This window comes from Stenella coeruleoalba (genome assembly GCF_951394435.1).
Source record: "Stenella coeruleoalba genome assembly, chromosome: 19".
Taxonomy (NCBI): Eukaryota; Metazoa; Chordata; class Mammalia; order Artiodactyla; family Delphinidae; genus Stenella; species Stenella coeruleoalba.
The window spans coordinates 39802993-39821565 of NC_137165.1; the positions used below are offsets into that span (position 1 = coordinate 39802993).

The 18573-nt window shown below is 50.3% G+C and overlaps 1 protein-coding gene across 3 annotated transcripts in view; it reads left to right on the forward strand.

The window, feature by feature from the left end:
- The window catches only part of LASP1 (LIM and SH3 protein 1), a 45170-nt gene extending 26992 nt beyond the window's left edge, over positions 1-18178 (forward strand). For 2 of the 3 annotated variants that reach the window (XM_079905868.1, XM_079905869.1), the window contains exons 5-7: positions 6858-7002; positions 7358-7461; positions 10086-13131. In XM_079905868.1, the coding sequence (XP_079761994.1) occupies positions 6858-7002; positions 7358-7461; positions 10086-10259 (423 nt within the window). In that variant the 3' untranslated portion in view covers positions 10260-13131. Of the gene's footprint in view, positions 1-6857; positions 7003-7357; positions 7462-10085; positions 13132-16048; positions 16164-16739 lie in introns of those variants that run through there. The other variant, XR_013825132.1, reaches the window with a different exon arrangement.
- The last annotated feature ends 395 nt before the right edge of the window (positions 18179-18573 follow it).

An 18573-nucleotide genomic window follows, 5' to 3' on the forward strand; every position in this document is an offset into this window, starting at 1 on the left:
ATTCAGTTATACATATATATATATATCTACGTTCTTTTTTTTATATTCTTTTCCACTGTGACTTATCATAGGGTATTGAATATAGTTCTTTATGCTATACAGTAGGACCTTGTTTAGTAATTGTGTCTTCATTAAAGGCACCTGAAGGGGTGAGAGGCCAGGACCGCAGGCTGTGAGCTGAAATTTATCCTGGCCTTTGGTCACCAGCTGTGATGGCTGTAATGGACGGGAGTCTTTAATTGCTGAGGTCCCTATATGGGAGCCACAGTCCTCAAGCAGAAAAGCTTTTATTTATCTACACATCTACTTATATACTGACTTTCTGTGTACAATTTTGGGTCTTTTAACTTTTCCTTTTTCTGTGAAGTGTAACACACACACCTGTGTGTGTACTCACCATGCAAGTCAAGAAGCAGAGCGTGACAGCACCCCTGTCAAAATAGAGTTTTCAAAGTGTTAAAAAAAAAAAACAACAAAAAACGTAACTCTCATGCAGTGAATACCTATCATATAATTACCTTAATTATGAGGAACCAGCTGGAGCATCTGACAGGCAGAGGTGATGCCTAGTCTGTGAAAGAAAGCACTGGATATAATTAGATACAGAACTAGTTAGTGTTCTGCCATTAGCTGCAGAACTAGTTAATGTCCTCCAGGACTATAAAACCATAAGCTTTGGGCTTCCCTGGTGGCGCAGTGGTTTAAAATCTGCCTGCCAATGCAAGGGACACGGGTTCGAGCCCTGGTCCGGGAAGATCCCACATACTGCGGGGCAACTAAGCCCGCAAGCCACAACTACTGAGCCCACGTGCCACGACTACTGAAGCCTGGGCGCCTAGAGCCCGTGCTCCGCAGCAAGAGAAGCCACAATGAGAAGCCTGCGCACCGCAACGAAGAGTTAGCCCCCCGCTTCTCAACTAGAGAAAGCCTGTGAGCAGCAACGAAGACCCAACACAGCCAAAACAGACTAATTAATTAATTAATTAATATAAAAACCCAAAACCATAAGCTTTGGAGATAGCCTTGCTACAGGCAGAAATCCTTTGCGTTTCTTTCAGTCAGAAATAATTAGTAGCTTATATTCCTTAAATAAGCTTCATTCCTTATAGTCCAGGCCTAATCAGTAGTAAATAGTAAAGTCAAAGAAAATTCTAGCCCCAGAGTCAAATACCCCAGAGGTGGGCTTGTTGGACAACCCTGTAGTTTAATTTTTGAAAGCGTGTGCTGTTCTTTCCTTTACAATTTTAAAATGTAGCTATGCTTTCTTTTTTTCACTATGTAATTTTTTTTCTTGTTTTTAAATTGAAGTATACTTGGTTTACAATGTTGTGTTAGTTTCAGGTGTACAGAGAAGTGATTCAGTTTTATATATACATATTTTCCTCCAGATTCTTTTCCCTTATAGTTTATTACAAGATATTGAGTATACTTCCCTGTGCTATACAGTACGTCCTTGTTGATTATCTCTTTTATATTTAGTAGTGTGTCTATGTATCTCAGACTCTTAATTTATCCCTCCCCCGCAACTATGCATTTCTGAATACTATAGTTTTGTTTTTCCCAATTTTGAACATATCTGTTCTTTTGCGTCTTGCCTCCTTTGGGCAACGTTGAGTTTAAAGAATCATGTACGTGTTTGCATGCAGCTGCAGTTTGTTCTTTTTTGTTGTTGTATAGCATTCCATTTAAGATGCTTATATTGATGCTGGTGTTGATGGTCATTTGGAGTGCTTCTACGGCTGTGGACAGCTTCATACATATTTCCTAGTGTCGATAATGTGGAGTGGAATTGCCAGATCTCAGAGCGTATGTTCCTTCAGCCTTACCAGATGACACCGAACTACTTTTCGAGCGGTGGTATTGATTTACCCTCTCGCCGGCAGTGATGAGAGTTTCCGTGCCTACATCCTTAGACTTGTTCCTTTTAGCCATTTTGATTGTGTGTAGTGGTATCTCATGGTTTTAACTTGCATTTCTCTGATTCCTAATGAAATCGAGCACAGATTTACGTTTGTTTTAAAAACAAAATCGTGTTAGTCTCTCACAGGGAGCACAGCGTAACCTGGTGGTTGAGAACTAGGAGCTGACGTTAGGACTCACCCACCCCTTACCTACCTCCTGAGCATTGGTTTCCCCATCTGTAAAATGGGGATGACAGCGATACCTTGTTCTTGGGCTGGCTGAGAAAAGGAAATGAGTTATACATATAAGGGCACCACAGAGGACTGCAACAAACGGAAACACTGTTAGAAAAAAACAGCCCCTGGCTGGTGAGTTGACTATTCCATTCAAAGCCTGATGTTCCCTTCTTGGTCATGATGTAGAATCATGTGGAAGCAAGTGTGGAGTCAGACCTTTGTTTTCCACCACAATCAGGAGAGCAGGGGTTCAGAAAACGGAACATCAGCTAGCAGAAAAAATGCATTTTTCTTAGGTTTGGAATGGACCCTCAACTAGTCATCCTGGAGTCCTGGCTGGCAGGGCCCTTGGATGAGTGAGGAGGGTCCTGAGGCCTGGGTCCCTCTACCCATGTGCACTTGGATCTCATGGGCACAGTTACAGCCTGGCATCCTTCCATGGGCTCCCAGGACAGTTTTTAGACCAGGGCTCTGCTGACATTTCTGAGCTTATGGTGACACCTTTTCAGGGCATTTAGACGATTAGAACTTTGCTGAGCTTGGAACAGGGAGGGATCAGACAGGGCCTTGGCCTCTGAAAAATGTTCATTTTCCTTTTGAATGTGCTAACACCCTTTAAGGTGCCTCTTTGCTTCTCAAACCATTAGGTTGATCAGCAAAGTAATAACAGTTTCCCCGCTTGTTGGGCAGGGGAGGGAGAGGAAGTTGAGAGGATTGAAATTTTATCAGGTGGGGCTGGGCAGAAGGGAACTGCAACCTCACTTTTTGCAGTCCATTTCCCCTCTGTGCTGCAACTCCTGACTTAAGTGCCAGGCACCCCTTCTCTCAGTTAGGGTGACCTTGTGATTATCATCCCTTTTGAGAGTGAAAGGCAGTGCTATTCATATCTATTCCAGAAGACATGAACTGGTACTAGGGGCAGACTTGGGCATGTGGTCACCCTGACCCAGGAAAGGGCCCATCCAGCTGTGGCTTTGTCCTTGTGTCCCCAGCCTCAGCCCTGACTGAGTAATGAAAGTCATTTAACTTCTGAGCCTCATTTACTTCTGTAAAATAGGAATTAAAGTGTACCTATCCGACTTATTTTTTAAGGGTGATTATTGTCAGGGCCAAGGGAGATTATGTGCAGAGAACTCAATGTGAAAAGCTGAGCAAAGGTCAAGGTTATTACTATTAGATTAACCGGTGGTTCCTGCATCGATGGTGGGGAGGCTGCCACGACGCTGTCCGCCTGAATCAGCTGGGCCTAATTTTATAGGTATTTACCCATGTGGGGTGGCTTTTTAAGGAGCAAGATGGATCCCATCAGCCACTTGTGGAAACGCACACACGTCCATACTTGCTTTCAGCTCTAGAGTTCGGCTAGGTTCCTAGAGGTAGTTGGGAGCCTCCAGACCACGTGGGAGCAGGTGGTGCCGTAACCTCTTTTTAAGATGAGGAAACTCAGGCTCAGAGGGGACGGGACTCTTCCAAGCTCACTGAGCAAGTGAAGGGCTCATGACTCCGGGGATGAGACGTGGGAGGGACACTGCAGCTCTCGATGAAGGACTAAGTCTGTGGGACACAAAAGGGGAGATGGGTGCCAGGCCTGGGACCCAGACATGCCTCCTTCCTCAGAGAGTCACCCCTTCACTAATACAGACAGAGCCGTACCCAGAGAAGTGGGCCGTCAGCCGGGACACACCTGCCCCTCAGCTCACCCCCTGGCTCCCTCAGGACCCGGTGCAGGCCTCTGTCGGCCTCCACATGTACACTTTCCCTCCCCTAGTCATCGGCTCCCAGAGTCAGGCCTCTTTTCATTAACAGACAGTAAACAAGGGAAGCTGACCTTTCCCACCCCCCAGGACAAAAGTCAGAAGGCCAGTTGCCTTGGGAGCCTAGAGGCCTCTCCTTGTCCCCACCCCCGACTGCTCACCAGAGGCCGGGGTCACCAAGGGAGTGGGGCTAAGGGACACTCACCTTTTGCCCTTGTCTTAGGAATTTGAGAGCAGGGCACTGGCCCTGTGTCTTTGAACTTCACCCCTGGGTGCTCTTCCTTTTGGGAGTTCAGGGATTCGATGAGTTTTCAGTCTGACCAGGATCAGCTGCCTCCCCTTCAGGAATGGGCTCAGTTTATTTCACCATTTGGTTGTGGGTCCCTACTTGGGCGTGAAGGGAAGGGGCAGGGGGAGGAGGGGGCTGGTCCTCCCTGCCTCCAGACAGGGCCCATCCTGGGCTTTGCCGCTGCCCCACCTGTTCTCCCAGCCTGGGCTGCAGTGGGTCACCGTCAGTTAACAGCTGGAAGAGCAGCTGAACGATGTGGGTGGAACGATGTGGGTGGTCCCAGCCCACCACCCCTGCAGACCTTTAGCCCAGCTACTCCTGTGTAAGGCCTGCCTGGCCGAGTGTTAACTCTTGCCCTCCTTGCAAAGCGGATACGAGAAGGCAGCAAAGAAAGTGGGAGGGGGTGGCCCACGGGAGGTCCTGGCTGGGACAGCTGGATCAGGCCTTGGTAGGGGCTTCCGGGGCACAGGATCGCTCGTTGCTTCTGCTCCGGGAAACAGGGCAGGCTTTGCCCCCATCCGTTCCCTGTCCCCTCACCCCACCCCCTTTTTCACTGGGAGAAGCATGGGGCAGGATCCTGGTGAACAGGAAGTGAGAACCGGCTTCTGGTCCGAGGCCTGGAGACAATTCAGCCCCGGGTCTGCTCAGGACAGGACCAGTTTTCTGTGTCCTGCTTTCCAGGTTTCCTCTGGGGGGTGGGGGGGAGCTATTCTGTCACTCTCTGTCCCACTTCCTCCCCGAGCCCCGGCCCAGCCCAGCGATCCCGGAACACACAAACCACGGGCTTTCCACCTCCTCGGTTGCTTCCTCCCCACCAGGGTCCTCTCTGAAAAGTGAATAGACCCCACTAGGGGTCCTCAAGGTGGGGTGTGGGCTACATGCCAGTGAGAGCACGGGGAGAAAACCCTAGAACTCCTGGAGGTTGTTCTTTTTCATCTCATCCTTTGTTTTATTCATATTTTTGGTGTGAGTTTTACAGGAGACATTCCATATTTGTAAAGTGATGCTTGTGTGTAATTGCTAAAATAGATGCAGTTTGGGAGGATTGTGTAAAACAGATTTTACCAGCAGGAATATGCATTCGACATATTTGGGCAAGCAGGGGTCAGCAAATTTTTCCTGTAAAGGGCCAGAGAGTGAATATTTTGGGCTTTATGGGCCGAAGGGCCTCTGTCGAAGCTACTCAGCTCTGCAATGAAAGCAACCATAGGTAATGGGAAATGAATGGTGAGACTGTGTTCCAGTAAAACTTTATTTCTGGACACTGAAATTTGAATGTCATAGAAATTTCACATGTTACCAATCTTATTCCTCTTAATCCTCCCCCCACTCCCCCATCCCCATCCTCCAAACATTACAAAATGTAGAAACCGTTCTTAGCTCGCAGGCTGTGAGCAAACAGGCTGCAGGCCCGTGGACCAGAGTTTGCCAGCCTCTGCTCTAGATCACTGGTTCTCAAACTTGAGCCTGCTTCAGACTCACCTGGGGGAATCTTTTAAAAGTGCATAGTCCCGGGCTTCCCTGGTGGCGCAGTGGTTGAGAGTCCGCCTGCCAATGCAGGGAACACGGGTTCGTGCCCCAGTCCGGGAAGATCCCACATGCTGCGGAGCGGCTGGGCCCATGAGCCGTGGCCGCTGAGCCTGCGCGTCCGGAGCCTGTGCTCCGCAACGGGAGAGGCCACAGCAGTGAGAGGCCCGCGAAAAAAAAAAAAAAAGTGCATAGTCCCCCCCACAAAAAAAAGAAAGAAGGAGAGAGAGAGAAAGAAAGAAAAAAAAGTGCATATTCCAAAACCCTAGCCCTGATTTTGTAGATTCTATGAAAGGTCCTGGAACCTGCATTCTAACAAGCAGCTCAGGTGGGTTGGGAGCAGACAGTCTGAAGACCAGATCTTAAGAACGCAGCTCTGGGTCCCGGTATGTTCAGTTCAGCCAGCCCTTGCTGAGGACCCTGGGGTGTGTGGCTTCTCTAGGCCTCTTTTTGCCCATTTTTGGAACCTGAGGAGAGAAGGAACTCATCTTCTAGATACCAACCCACCCTCAAGGGAGGGCCTGGCATTTCTTTGCCCTGCAGGCTAGGGTCCTCAGCAGAACTCTGCGAGGTCATGCCCACAAGAGGCAGAGTCGCCTGCTGGTTAAGAGCACAGCCTCTGGAGTCTCCGTGAGCATGGGTAACTCATGCTGCTTGTCGGTGACTTAGTTTCCTTCTTGTCTGTTAAATGGCGACTATACTGTACCCCCTTGTAGGTGCTGTCAAGGTAAAACGAGCATGTGATGCAGAACACCTAGCACAGTGCCTGGCACCTAGTAGGTGCTCAATAAACAGGAGTTGCTGCTTTTGCTGCTGTGGACCAGTGTGAAAGCAGGGTAGCCCTAGCCCCTGCCACAGGCACAGAAAAATGACCACTTACATTTGTCTCGTGCTTTAGTTTACGTGGCCCTTTTACATCCATTATCTCATTGCATCCTTCAGCAACCCCTGTAAAGTGGAAGTGGAGGTGTAGCAAGGTTAAGTGCTTGTTCAGGGGCACATAGCTGGTACATCCCCAACAAGAACCCAGCTCTCTTTGCCTGGAGACCTCCAGGAGTCTCTCCCGTCCCAGGATCTTGAGTGGCAGCGGAAGGGGAACTTTGGCTGGTTTGCTGTGGGTCCTTCACCCAGCACTTTCTGCCCCCGCAGATAAAATACCACGAAGAGTTTGAGAAGAGCCGCATGGGCCCCAGCGGGGGTGAGGGCCTGGAGCCAGAGCGCCGAGATCCCCAGGACACTGGCTATCGGCGGCCCCAGGAGCAGCAGCCTCACCACATCCCAACCAGCGCCCCAGGTGAGCATGAGGCCTGTGCGGGCAGAGGACCTGAGGCCAGGCCGGCTACAGGGTTGGGAGGAGGTGAGAGGGAAGCCTCGTGTACACACACACACCCAGGTCTCATCCCTACTGAGGGCACAAGCACCAGGGTCAGGGCCCGTTCTGGGCTCCCAGCGCCGTGGGGGGAGATGCAGCCCCTGCTGCAGAATTCGTGGCACCGGCAAATGTGCACACAGAGACAGAAGCCTTTGAGCAGCGTGGCGGTTGAGTGAGGCGATGGGCGGTGGAAATACATGGCATGGGCTTCGTGGAAGAAGGGAGCAGGCTGGCTTTGGCAAGACAGTTTCTGAGCCCGTCTCCTGCCGGCTTCCAGTTTACCAGCAGCCCCAGCAGCAGCAGGCAGCCCAGTCCTACGGTGGCTACAAGGAGCCTGCAGCCCCGGTCTCCATACAGCGCAGTGCCCCAGGCGGGGGCGGGGTGAGTAGCCCTGGCTGCGGGGAGAGGAGGTGTGGGAGGTGAGTGGGCCTCGGGGAGACGTCCTGGACGTAATTCTTGCACTTTCCTTAGAAAACCCACCCAGGAGGGCTGGCCTCCCCTGACCTTTGACCCCAGCTCCCTTGCCACCTGCAGATAATAGGGATCTCAGCCTCTCGAGAAGAAAGCAAGTGTGGTGTAGGGGGCAGATTGGGACCCTGTGTTCCAGCCATAGCTGTACATTGGGCGAGTCTCGTCCACCCAGCTCCCGGCCCACGTTTCCTTACTCCAGCTACCTGGGAGCACACAGAGCACCTTTCTGCTTGGGGTCCTCCAGACTGCGCCCTGCTCCCCAGTCTCCATGACGACGACCTGCCAGGTCCTTCAGATCTCAGCTTGCCCCTGCCTCTGAGGCACCCTCCCAAACCACCCTGTGGCGAGTGGGTCTCCCCTGACGTGTCTGTCCTTCCGCCCCACTGGTTTCCTTCAGAGCACTTTTTCCACCTTGAAACAGTTCTCTGGGTTTGTCATCTTCTGACTGTGACCCCCACTGGACTTGACGCTCCATGTGGGCAGGGCAGTGTCTCTTTGGTTCACCTACTCTGAGCCAGGCTTAAAGCGGGAAGTCATCAATTTAGTGAATAAATTAACGAGCAAAGTGGGAGGTGGGGTGGGATCAGGCTTACCAGCCCTCAGACTAGAGGTTTGGTCTGTAAGTCCTGCTACTTATCCCAGTGACGGTGCAGCCAAGCTCAGCTCCTCTGTGCCGGGTGCCTTGGAATTCAAAGTAGCTCACGTAGAAGCAGGAGGGACAATACTCCGAGAAATAAAGTAGCTTGAGATAAGTGGCCTGCTCGGGCCTCAGGCTCTGGCCACACAAACGAGGGAGTGATTGTCAGTGCTATCTGGGGTGTCAGGTGGGCCGGAGAGGTCGTGTGAAGGATAAGGTTCCAGATAGACCAGCCAGTCCTTCCAATGCTCACTAAGCCTGTTCTGGACTGAAGGGATTTGGCTCTGAATAAAAGTCCACCTTCCTGCCCTCTTGAAGCTTACATTCCAGTCGGGAGACAAACACGAAAGCCAAGAGATAAGTGGGTAAGTAACGAAAGGTCAGAGAGAAGCTGTGAAGAAAAAGACAGCCGAATGAGAAGGGGAGAGAACAGCAAAGTTCTCAGTAAAGTAAAGGAATGAGTGGTGGAGGAGAACAGCAATTGCAAAGGTCCTGAGGCAGGAATGTTCTAGGAAAGTTCAGGGATCAGCAGGAAGGCCAAGGTGACCAGAGAGGGGAAGAGGGCAGGGAATGAGGTCTGATCATGCAGGGACTTGTAGGCCATAGGAAGGCCTTTGTGACTGGTGAGCTGTGCAGAGTAAGGGGTTTGACTTGTGTTTTTAAAACGTGGCTCTAGCAGCTGCGTTGAGAAGCAGCAACAGAAGATTGAGGGCGGAAGCAGGGAGATGAGTTAGGCGGCTATTGCAGGATGCAGGCTTAGATGTGGTGACTTGGCCCAAGAGATTAAAGGCAGAGTTGGTGGTAAGAGACCGAGGTCACTTCCGTCATTTCTTGAGGGTTGTGACCTCTTATTCCATAGCCTTCGGGGCTGATGAAGCTGGTTTCTGCTGCGGGGGTGGGGGCGGGTTTTGAAATTTCATGCTGAAGAGGTTAGGGGGCCCCTGAAGGATTTAAAGCCAGGGAGGAACATCCTCAGGTTTGCATTTTGGAAAGTTGCCCCGAGATCACAATGGATGAACAGTTGGAGGACGCAGACCAGAGGCTGCAAACAGAAGGTCTGAGCAGGGGTCCTGGTGGTGGGGCGGGGCAGCGGGGGCAGATCCCGGAGGTTTCTAATGGGCTCGTCCAGCCCCGGACCCACACTGATCCCAGAGCCTGGCCTGGGGCACCGTAAAGCCTGAGCTGACCCCCGGAGACAAGTCGATGTCAAGGGCAGTGAGGGTCAGAGGACGTTAGAATCTTGCCTACTTTCAAGATCACAGCTAGAGTTCATGTGTTTTTACTGGACATTTCCTAGAGCTTAAGCACAAGACTTTGGCTGAGGTTGGAAGGTGGGACCTGACAGATATGTCTTGTGTCACCTGGAGGTTTTTCTCACAGGAATTGGTCTTTGTCCTGAATTTGGGAACCAGCTTCATCAACAGCTTCAAAAAAAGAAGAAAGACTGGTGCTTATAATAACACAGATAGGGACTTCCCCGGCAGTCCAGTGGTTAAGATTCCGAGCTTCCACTGCAGGGGGCACGGGTTCGATCTCTAGTCGGGGAACTAAGATGCCTCATGCCACGCGGGGCGGCCAAAAGAAAAAAAAATGCAGATAATAGAACACATGTCATATTTTTAACCTCTACCCGGCATGGTGTCCACCGGACATTACTGCGTTCCTGTTCCGAGAGACAGGGCAGAACTACTGTAACCTCCGTCCCTGTTTATGCCTGGCCCTTGTTAGACGCCAGATGCATTATTAAAAAGGTGGTTGCTCTCAGAAGATGAGACACAGAGGTGAGAAAATTCATGGCAGAGCCCAGCCCTTCCGTGTCTCCCAGCTCCTGGTCCACTCTGCTCTGGGGTCCCAGAGAGTTAGGCACCCCTGACTAACCGCGCCCCGACCCCTGCAGAAGCGGTACCGCGCCGTGTATGACTACAGTGCCGCCGACGAGGACGAGGTCTCCTTCCAGGACGGGGACACCATCGTCAACGTGCAGCAGATCGACGACGGCTGGATGTACGGGACCGTGGAGCGCACCGGCGACACGGGGATGCTGCCGGCCAACTACGTGGAGGCCATCTGAGCCCGCCGGGCGCCGCCCGCCCCATCCGTCTTCAGTGCATTCCACAGCATCGCATCCGTCCTGGGCGTGACCTGTCCACCCTTTGGTGTCTCTGTTTTTTAAAATCTGCAACAGCTTGTTTATTCTCCCCCTCTTCCAGCTTCTTTTGCCAACCGAAGCCTTGTTCTGCCACTTTCGCGGCTCCTTCCTCTGGCAGGTTTTCCCCTTGACCAACTCCTTGATTTTCTCTCTGGATGGAACAGGTGTGGACCTCTCTGAGGGAAGCCGAGGCCCGTGGGGCTGGTCTGGGGGGGCGACCCGTCAGCTCCCAGGCCTCTGCCTTCTCTCTTTTCTTCCCCCTCAGCCCCTCCTGCCCACCTCCTCACACACCCAAACATTCCAGGCTGGGGTGAGCCCCAGACCCCCAGGACTCCCAGGGCGGCTGGGAGTTGCTTCACACACTCCCGGGAGTGGGACCCACCGCCCTTGCCCCTGGGATGGGGACAGGGGTGCTGCCGTCGTGCAGGGACCAGTGAGATGGGCTTTGCCTCTGCTTCTCAAAGATGGGGCTGCCAGCCCTCCAAGGGGCTCCCTCACCCTTCTCTCCCCAGCTCAAGGGCAACAGAGGAGGGTGCAGTTCCTGCTTTGGGATTCATTCTTCCCTCCGGACACGGTTCCTTTTCACACTGTGATTTTGCTCAGCTGCCCACCCGAGCCTGGTGTGGGTGAGCAGCTCCCCAGGAAGCTCGGCTTGGGTCCGGTTCTCGCCTTTACTTTAGGGACAGCTGCAGGAAGGAGGGGAACGGGGTGTTCTCTCTGCAGCCCTTTTCCCTCACTCCCAGCCCGGTCTCCAGGGTCCCTGGCTTGCCTCCTTGTGAAGGGTGCACCAGGGAAGCCTCGGGCCTCTCGCCCCTGCAGCCCAGCCTCTCGCGAGATCTAGTTAGGCCGCTCCTCGCCGCGCCTCCTGGCAAGGTGTCTCCAGGCGTTCCATGGCCTCCCCCTTCCCCACTTCCCACCCGACCCCAGGTGGACTGTGCGAAACCACAGGACCCTCTGTACCTCCAGGACTTTGTTACGGGGGAAGGAGCGAGTGTCTGCAGGTGTCCGTGACAGGCGAGGGTGAGTGTGAGCGTGAGAGAAGCGGGCGGGGTGCGGGCTGTGTGTGCAGAGCTGTCCTCCCCGATATTTTCCTCAAAACCCACAGTGAGAGGGGAGGACGCTGGGGGAGAGAAATTCCTTATGTTTTCTTTGGAGTGAAAAATCCCTCCTTCTATGCCCGAATGGAGGAAGCCCACCCACCCCCTTTCCAATGTGCCAGGCGGAAGTAAGGGGGGGGGGGTGTGCTTGGTGGGGGAGGGGTGGGGGAAGGCTTTGTGGCTCCAGGCATATTCTCTCCCCCATCTCTGTGTCCTGGGCCGCAGAATAGGGGGCCAGGGGACCCTGTGTCACCCGCACTGTCTCCCCCGCCACCCTGCCCAGGCTAGCTCCCCATTTACTTAAAGCCTCCTTGAAGCAGAGGGGAGGGTCCCAGGGCTACAAAACTGGAAGCACAGACCCAGGATGAGGAAGGGAAAGATGGTGCTATCTCCAAGTCCCTTCTCTTGCTCGTTGGTGGCTGTGACGACCCTCACCTGGCTTTATTCATCTCTGGGCTTTCTTGTCACCCTTCTGGGTCACCCCTCCCACCTTCACCCCGAGTCTGCTGACTCAGGCCCCACAGGTGGACATCCTTGCATCCTTGTGCCCTGCAGGCATATTTAGCATCAAGTCCTCACTGCTTGTGAGTTGACTTGGGAATATTTACCCCAAATCAGAGGCTTGAGCCCCTGCCTGACCAATCCCTTTCCCCCTTGGCCAGAACCAAGGTGAAGGCAGGTGGAGTGTCTTATGTTGGGCCATTTGGGGGATGAGGGAGGCAGAGAGGGAACAATTTTGGGAGCCTTGAGGCAGGCGCTGGTCCATTTTGTTTCCTCTTGATCTCAAAGCACAATGTGGATTCTGGGACCAAAGGTCAGAGACACATCCTGTTGGAGAGCCTGCGGTTGGCAGGGTGGTGAGAGGGTGGGAGGAGGACCTGGGGGAGCAAGAAGTAGCCTCTTTTCACTCGGCTTAAATTTCCTTCCAAAACAAGGCAAGCCAGCCGCTGGAATCTTGCTGCCAGCCCTCTGCTCCTCCCATCCTAAAAATAGGGGACCTTTTCTTACACACCCCCAGAGAGAGGAGGGACTGTCACACTGGTGCTGAGGGACCCAGGGGCTGCTGGGAGTCCTTATTCCTTTCCAGAACCATCCATCCCTAGAAGAGCACAGAACCTGAGGGCTGGGCCAAGTCCTGGTCTTTTTTTACGTTTCACAGGTTTTTTAGCTGATCTAATCCCAGGAAAGCAAAGCTAGAATGTGAATATAACTTTAGTGGACCAATAATGAAATGCAAGAAGCCCAATGGTGAGAAAAGTGAATTCTCTCAATATTGCTTCCTGTTTTCTTTCTCATGTCCCTCCAGGGAAAATTGTTGCTTAATTTCCGCCTTTTCCCCCTCACATATGCACTTCTGGGCCTTTTTTTTTTTTTTAATAGCTGGAAAAAAAAAATACCACCCCACAGACCTGTATTTAAAAAGAAACAGAAATGACCATGTGAAATTTGCCTCTGTCCAAACATTTCATGTGTGTGTGTGTGTGTGTGTGTGTGTGTGTGTGTGTGTGTGTGTGAAGCCGTCGTTCATCTTTTTATATGGGGTGGATGTCTTTCCTTGGTCTGTTTTGGTCCCCTCCCTCGTGGGCTTGTGCTTGGGATCAAATCTTTCTGGGCTGTTATGATTTTGAACATTTGACTAGGACCACAAGTGACTCTTTCTCCTGGTGACTCAAATAAAAGTATAATTTTTACCTGCAGACTTGGTTATCTCTCTGGCTCTGAGGTGCTGCTGTGTCTGTGTGTCCCGTCTGCTTGGGGGGCATTGGCCCATCACCCTCCTGGGAGCTCTGCTGCCCTTCAGGGGGAGAACGACCAGCCTGGAAGCTGTCACCCTGGGAGGAAGGGAGCAGTGGTGTGTCTGCTCTGATGGGGGCCTGGACACCTACTTCCTCCTTGTGGAGAACTCCTCACCGGCTAGCTCCTGGCTACATCCCTCTGCCCAGCTTGGTGACACTCCCAGAAGTTTCTTTGAGCTCCCATATTCTCGTCTTAACTGTCTTACTTCCTTTGTTCTGCACCTGTCTCCCCACTAGCCAGTGCGCTGTCAGGGCAGGTAATGGGGCTAACTCATCTTTTCAACCCCGCTGCCTGCCCAGGGCTGGGCACATAGCTGCTCAGCAAATGTTTGCTGAATTATTGAATGAGCTCAGCTTGGGGGTGGGGGCAATTTTGCCTCTGCCTGACACAAAGGAGGAACTCAGCACGTGTTTGAGGAATGAAATGACAGATGGCCTGGGACAGTCTGCAGTGGGATGACATGGGTGAAGCCATCCACAAGATGCTCTGGCAACCCGAAGCGGCACTCACAATGTCTGATGAATGGATCTTAAACACACATTTTTTCCCTTTGACATTATTACCAGCTCTGTGAGAGAAGTAGCTACTGTGATGTCCATCTTACAGATGGGGTTCACTGAAGCCCAGAAATGCAGAAATGTTTGGTGGGAGTCACACAGCTGGTGGCAGGGCTGGAGGTGTTAGGACCCCAGTGTGATGCTCCCAGCCTCCCGCTATGACCTTGCCACATGCCCTTTGCCCCTCTCCCGGCAGTATCTCCCTTGCTCCATTCTTTGCTCCAGGTGACCTGGGTCTGACCTCTGACCAGGCACGGCAGCCAGCTTCCCCTCTTCTGCAGGGTTGGGAAAGGGACAGTGGTAGAGAAGGAATCCAGATCCTTCAGCCCCAGCGCGGGCCCACCAGTCAGGCTTTGTGGAGAGGAGCATTGCCCACTCGGGCTCAGAATTAAGGCTTTCCCTGGCTTCCGGATAGCAGCAGGCTGGAGAGGAAAGGCCTTTCCCCAGAGTAAGCCTTTGTAATTAGGGGATGAGGCGGCTGCCAGGCTGCAGCGGTGTAGTGAGTGGTGAGGCAGTACTGGGTAGGATAATTAAAGTCAGTACTGACACCTGCTCCCCTTCCGAAGGCGCAGGCTGCCTAATATTGCCCCAATAGCGGGGAATGAGTTGGCAACTCTTGCCTCCGTTGGCCTGCACCCTGTTGTCTGTGGAGCCTCTTCTTCCCAGGAGCTTCAATCACCTCCAGAGTGATTTCAGGGCTGGTCTGCTTGGGAGGGAACCAGCGCCAAGTCTCCACTCCCTAACAGCTCTGTTCCCTGCCCGCTGGAACCCATGCGGGGAGATTCTGAACCCCCTTCTAGAAATGGCCTAAGTTCCTGAAGCTTAGCATGATGAAGGGGTTGCTAATGCCCTCGTCCTGGGTCCTTCAAAAGAACTAGCTGGGGTGGAGCCAAGGACACTAGACCTCAGAGGTGACACAGGGAGGTTTTTTTTGTTTTTTTTTTTTTAGTAGGAAATAAGACAAAAGGCATAAAAATTACATAAGACATAACTGACTACCCGCCACCCAGCTTAAACTATAAAACACCAATTCTCCTTTCCCCTCAGAAGAAGCCACTTGAAGAATAGGAAGAAGAATACATATATATGTATAACTGAGTCACATTGCTGTACAGCAGAAATTAACACAACATAGTGAATCAACTATACTTCAATTAAAAAAAAGTCACTTGAGTTGCATTTCTAGACACCTACTGCAGAGGGATGGGCCTAACCGAGAGTTCTTTAGTGCCCTCTCTGGGTATAACACTGCAATGAGTTCTGAAGAGGATATAAGAGGGACAAGGATGTGGGAAATGACCACGAAGAGATAAGGAGTCAATGGAGGAGAGACCTCTGGGGCTCACACTGTAATCGGAGGGATCCGAGCAACACGCATCGCAAACTGAGAAGTGCAGGTGGGGCTGAGGGGGCATTTCAGACTAATAGGGTGGGCCAGTCTGGAGCGAGAGAAGAACGTTGGACTCCGGAGTGGACAAGCCTAGTTTTGAATCTTGGTCTCTACCCTTTCCAGTGAAACATTACGCAAGTTCCTGACCATCTCTGAGCCTCATCTATAAAAGACTTGTAGGGAGGTTGAAATTACACCACGTGTGCAGTATCTGACACAGTATAGAAATCCCATAAGTGTTAGCTCCATCCCCAGACATGTCATCTGAGACTCACATGAGAACTTCATCCATGTCCCTCCATAACGTGACTTTACAATGTGCCAGTGGCCCACCCAGCTCCCAACCATTATTTTCTGAGCTTATTTGCCAAGGATGATGGGAGGGAAAAAGGAGAAGAAAGGCACTCAGGCGTATTCATTCCTTGGGCACCTGGATACAGATCAGATCTCTTCCTACTTCCATAACATTCAGACTCCATTTAGATACAAAGGGGTAGGATTGGGTTCCTGGGGAGAAATTGAGCCTCTTCACTTCTGCCTGGTCGAAATCGAGCAGTTCCTTGGTTACCCGCTCCCGGGCTTTGTGATTGGTTGGCTGTGGGGTGAGGGGGGAGAGTAAGCTGCTGATGGAGATGCAGCATCCCTTGGTCTCAGGCCCTGGGAGGGGGAGGGGAAAGGAGGGCTGAGCAGTGGAGGGAAGAGGGAGCCATTTCTCTCCACTGACTGCAACCTCCGTGCTCACAGCTCACATTTCCCCGGGACCCAGAGGCCTCCTCGGCCAAGGACTCCACAATGCTGGATATTTTCATCCTGATGTTCTTTGCCATCATAGGTCTGGTCATTCTGTCCTACATTATCTATCTGCTCTAGGGGCCCGCAGCGGCGGCGTGGAGCCTACAGCTCAGGGGGGAAGGATGAAGCTGACTGGCCGAGCATCCTGCTTGCTGACGCACCGGTGGATTTTTGCTTCTGGCCATTATTCCGGGTATTGATTCAAAAACAAAATTACAAGAGATCTTGTTTTCCTATTTTTTTCTCAGGTGCACTGATGTAGCATTTCCCAGACCACTCTGAAAAGAATAAGAAATGCCAACTTCTTTCTTTGAGACCTAATTTAAAGTAACAATTTTAAAAATGAAAAGTAAAGCCCACAATGCGAAGGATTTTTAAGTAGAATGTGTTGGGAGTGGTGTGCGTGGTGGGAGAGACTATATTTCCTAGTTTTTTCTTCAAGTTAGGTGCTCAAACTCCAATTTGTCCATTTTCTTCTGGTAATTAAAGGTAAAAAACATCTTTATATGTCAGCAGGGTGGCTTACAATCATGCTTGCATAATTGCATTAATTAATTAACTAGTGACTCATTCTAATTTGAGGATGATACAGCAAATCAAATTTACTTGGGAGTGGGGTTTTGCGGGAGATGTCAATTCTTTCCCAACTGTGGGGCTTGGCGGAGTGGCGAGAACTCCTAATTCTTGTCTTAGTCCGTGACTAGTATCGGAAGCTGATACCTTTGCTGCTATTCCCATCTGAGCCTTGCTGTTTCTGGGTTTCCCACAGCTCCTGGACTCAAGTCCAACAAGAAGCCTCTCATCAACAGCAGTCCTGCTGCCCAGCAGACCTCTTCCAGAGCCTTCCGGATATGGTTAACCCCTGTCAAGCAAGGGGCTTTTTGAGCTCAGAGGCAGAGGCACTCAGCTGGGACATCAGGAATTCATGGGCATGGCTGGCAGCTGCTGCGTGCGTTTGAGCTGTAGACAGAGGTGTTGAGAACACAGAGAGCTGAAATGTAGACTCATTAAAGTTACTATGGAGAACTGCTCAAAAATTTATTTGATAGCCTTTCCTTAGGTCTAAGTGCAACTGCATATTATGCTAAAGTATGTTCTTTCCTTTCTCACACGAGGGGGTTCCCTTGTAGGTCCAAGAGCATGTTGTCTATCTTCATCTATGAAGTAGTCACTTTATCACTGTCTTTAGAGATTGCACAATCTGGGGTCGTGTGATTTCCCATGTCTCACTCTCTAGAAGGAAGTTGTCATTTGAGTTTTTAAGATTTATCATATGTTCCCCACTCCATACCCCTTGTGCTCCAGCTTCTCATTTAAAGAAAGAAACAGTTATATAGTCCTCATTCTTTCTGAATAGCTGAATTATAAATTATTGAAATAAGATGACTACACTTATCTTACTTGTTATTTGGGGAAAATCTGTCTCTTACCCTCAAATAAATGTTTTTTATATGGTCATATGTTCCTTTTCTTAAAAGCAAAACAAAACAAAAAACTTTCAACATATTTCTCTCTCCAAGTAGGTTGAAGAAACCATGTATTTGAGGGTCCAGAGTAGACTTGGGCCCCAAATCTGTGGTATCTATTCCTTTGAAAAGTCTGTCTTGATTGTTCTACATTGATTTTTATTTCTACCTTAAAAATAAACAAGGAGAAAGATTAACTTAATAGTTTTTATTTATAACATTGTGTTCAATTTCCATGTTTTAAAAAGAAAGAAAATTGAGGCAGTATATGTCAAACTTAAGATGGAAAACTTTCATTTTAAAATACTGGCCAAGAAAAAATACTGTTCTAGGAGCTTGTCTAGGCAACAAATTATGTGGCCTTCAATAAGTGATTTAACATTCAGGGCTTCAGTTTATTCTGACAAATGTAATGGTTGGACTAGAAAATTGTTAATGTCTCTTTCCATTTCAAAATTCTATAATTCTAGGATGAAAACTACATCTTTGAAAACAGAATTCCCAGGAACAAACTCTTTAACAGTTTACCAGTAGTCCACTTTTCTGCTCTCCCCAAATGACACTGTATAATGAAAACTCAACTTCAAAGTCTTTTTGGGTACCAACCACCACATTGTGAGGAGAAAATGAAAATATTTATTTACCCCAAACATATATCAGTGATCATTTGTCTAAGCTGCTTAGGGAATATTAACAAGTACAATACTACATGGTGGTACATAACAAAAAGGGGTAATCTGACAGATACACTAATGCAAGAAGCATGGCTCTGAACATTAATACATTCAGGGATGATCTTCTGTTTTCTGTGGAGTCCGTGACGTAACATTTCCCACTGAAACATTCCTCTTAACTCTTTGGTATAACTTGTGTTTCAAACTAAAATTTTGTACTTCAGGTCAAGAGAGCAGCTCTATGTCCTTACCTAGGTAATTAGGGCAAGTGTCAGTATTTTGGAGGGATCCAAGTTACGCAGTTAATTATGGTGGTGCAGATCTTTGTGGTATAGTCTCTAACCGAGCTCCCTCTGAAGTCTTTTATGAGGTCAAGGCTCTTCAGTCTGTATCCATACAAAGTTGAAACAACTAATCAATTCAGCGAAAACAATCCGCCAATTTCAGTTATCCACCAGTGATA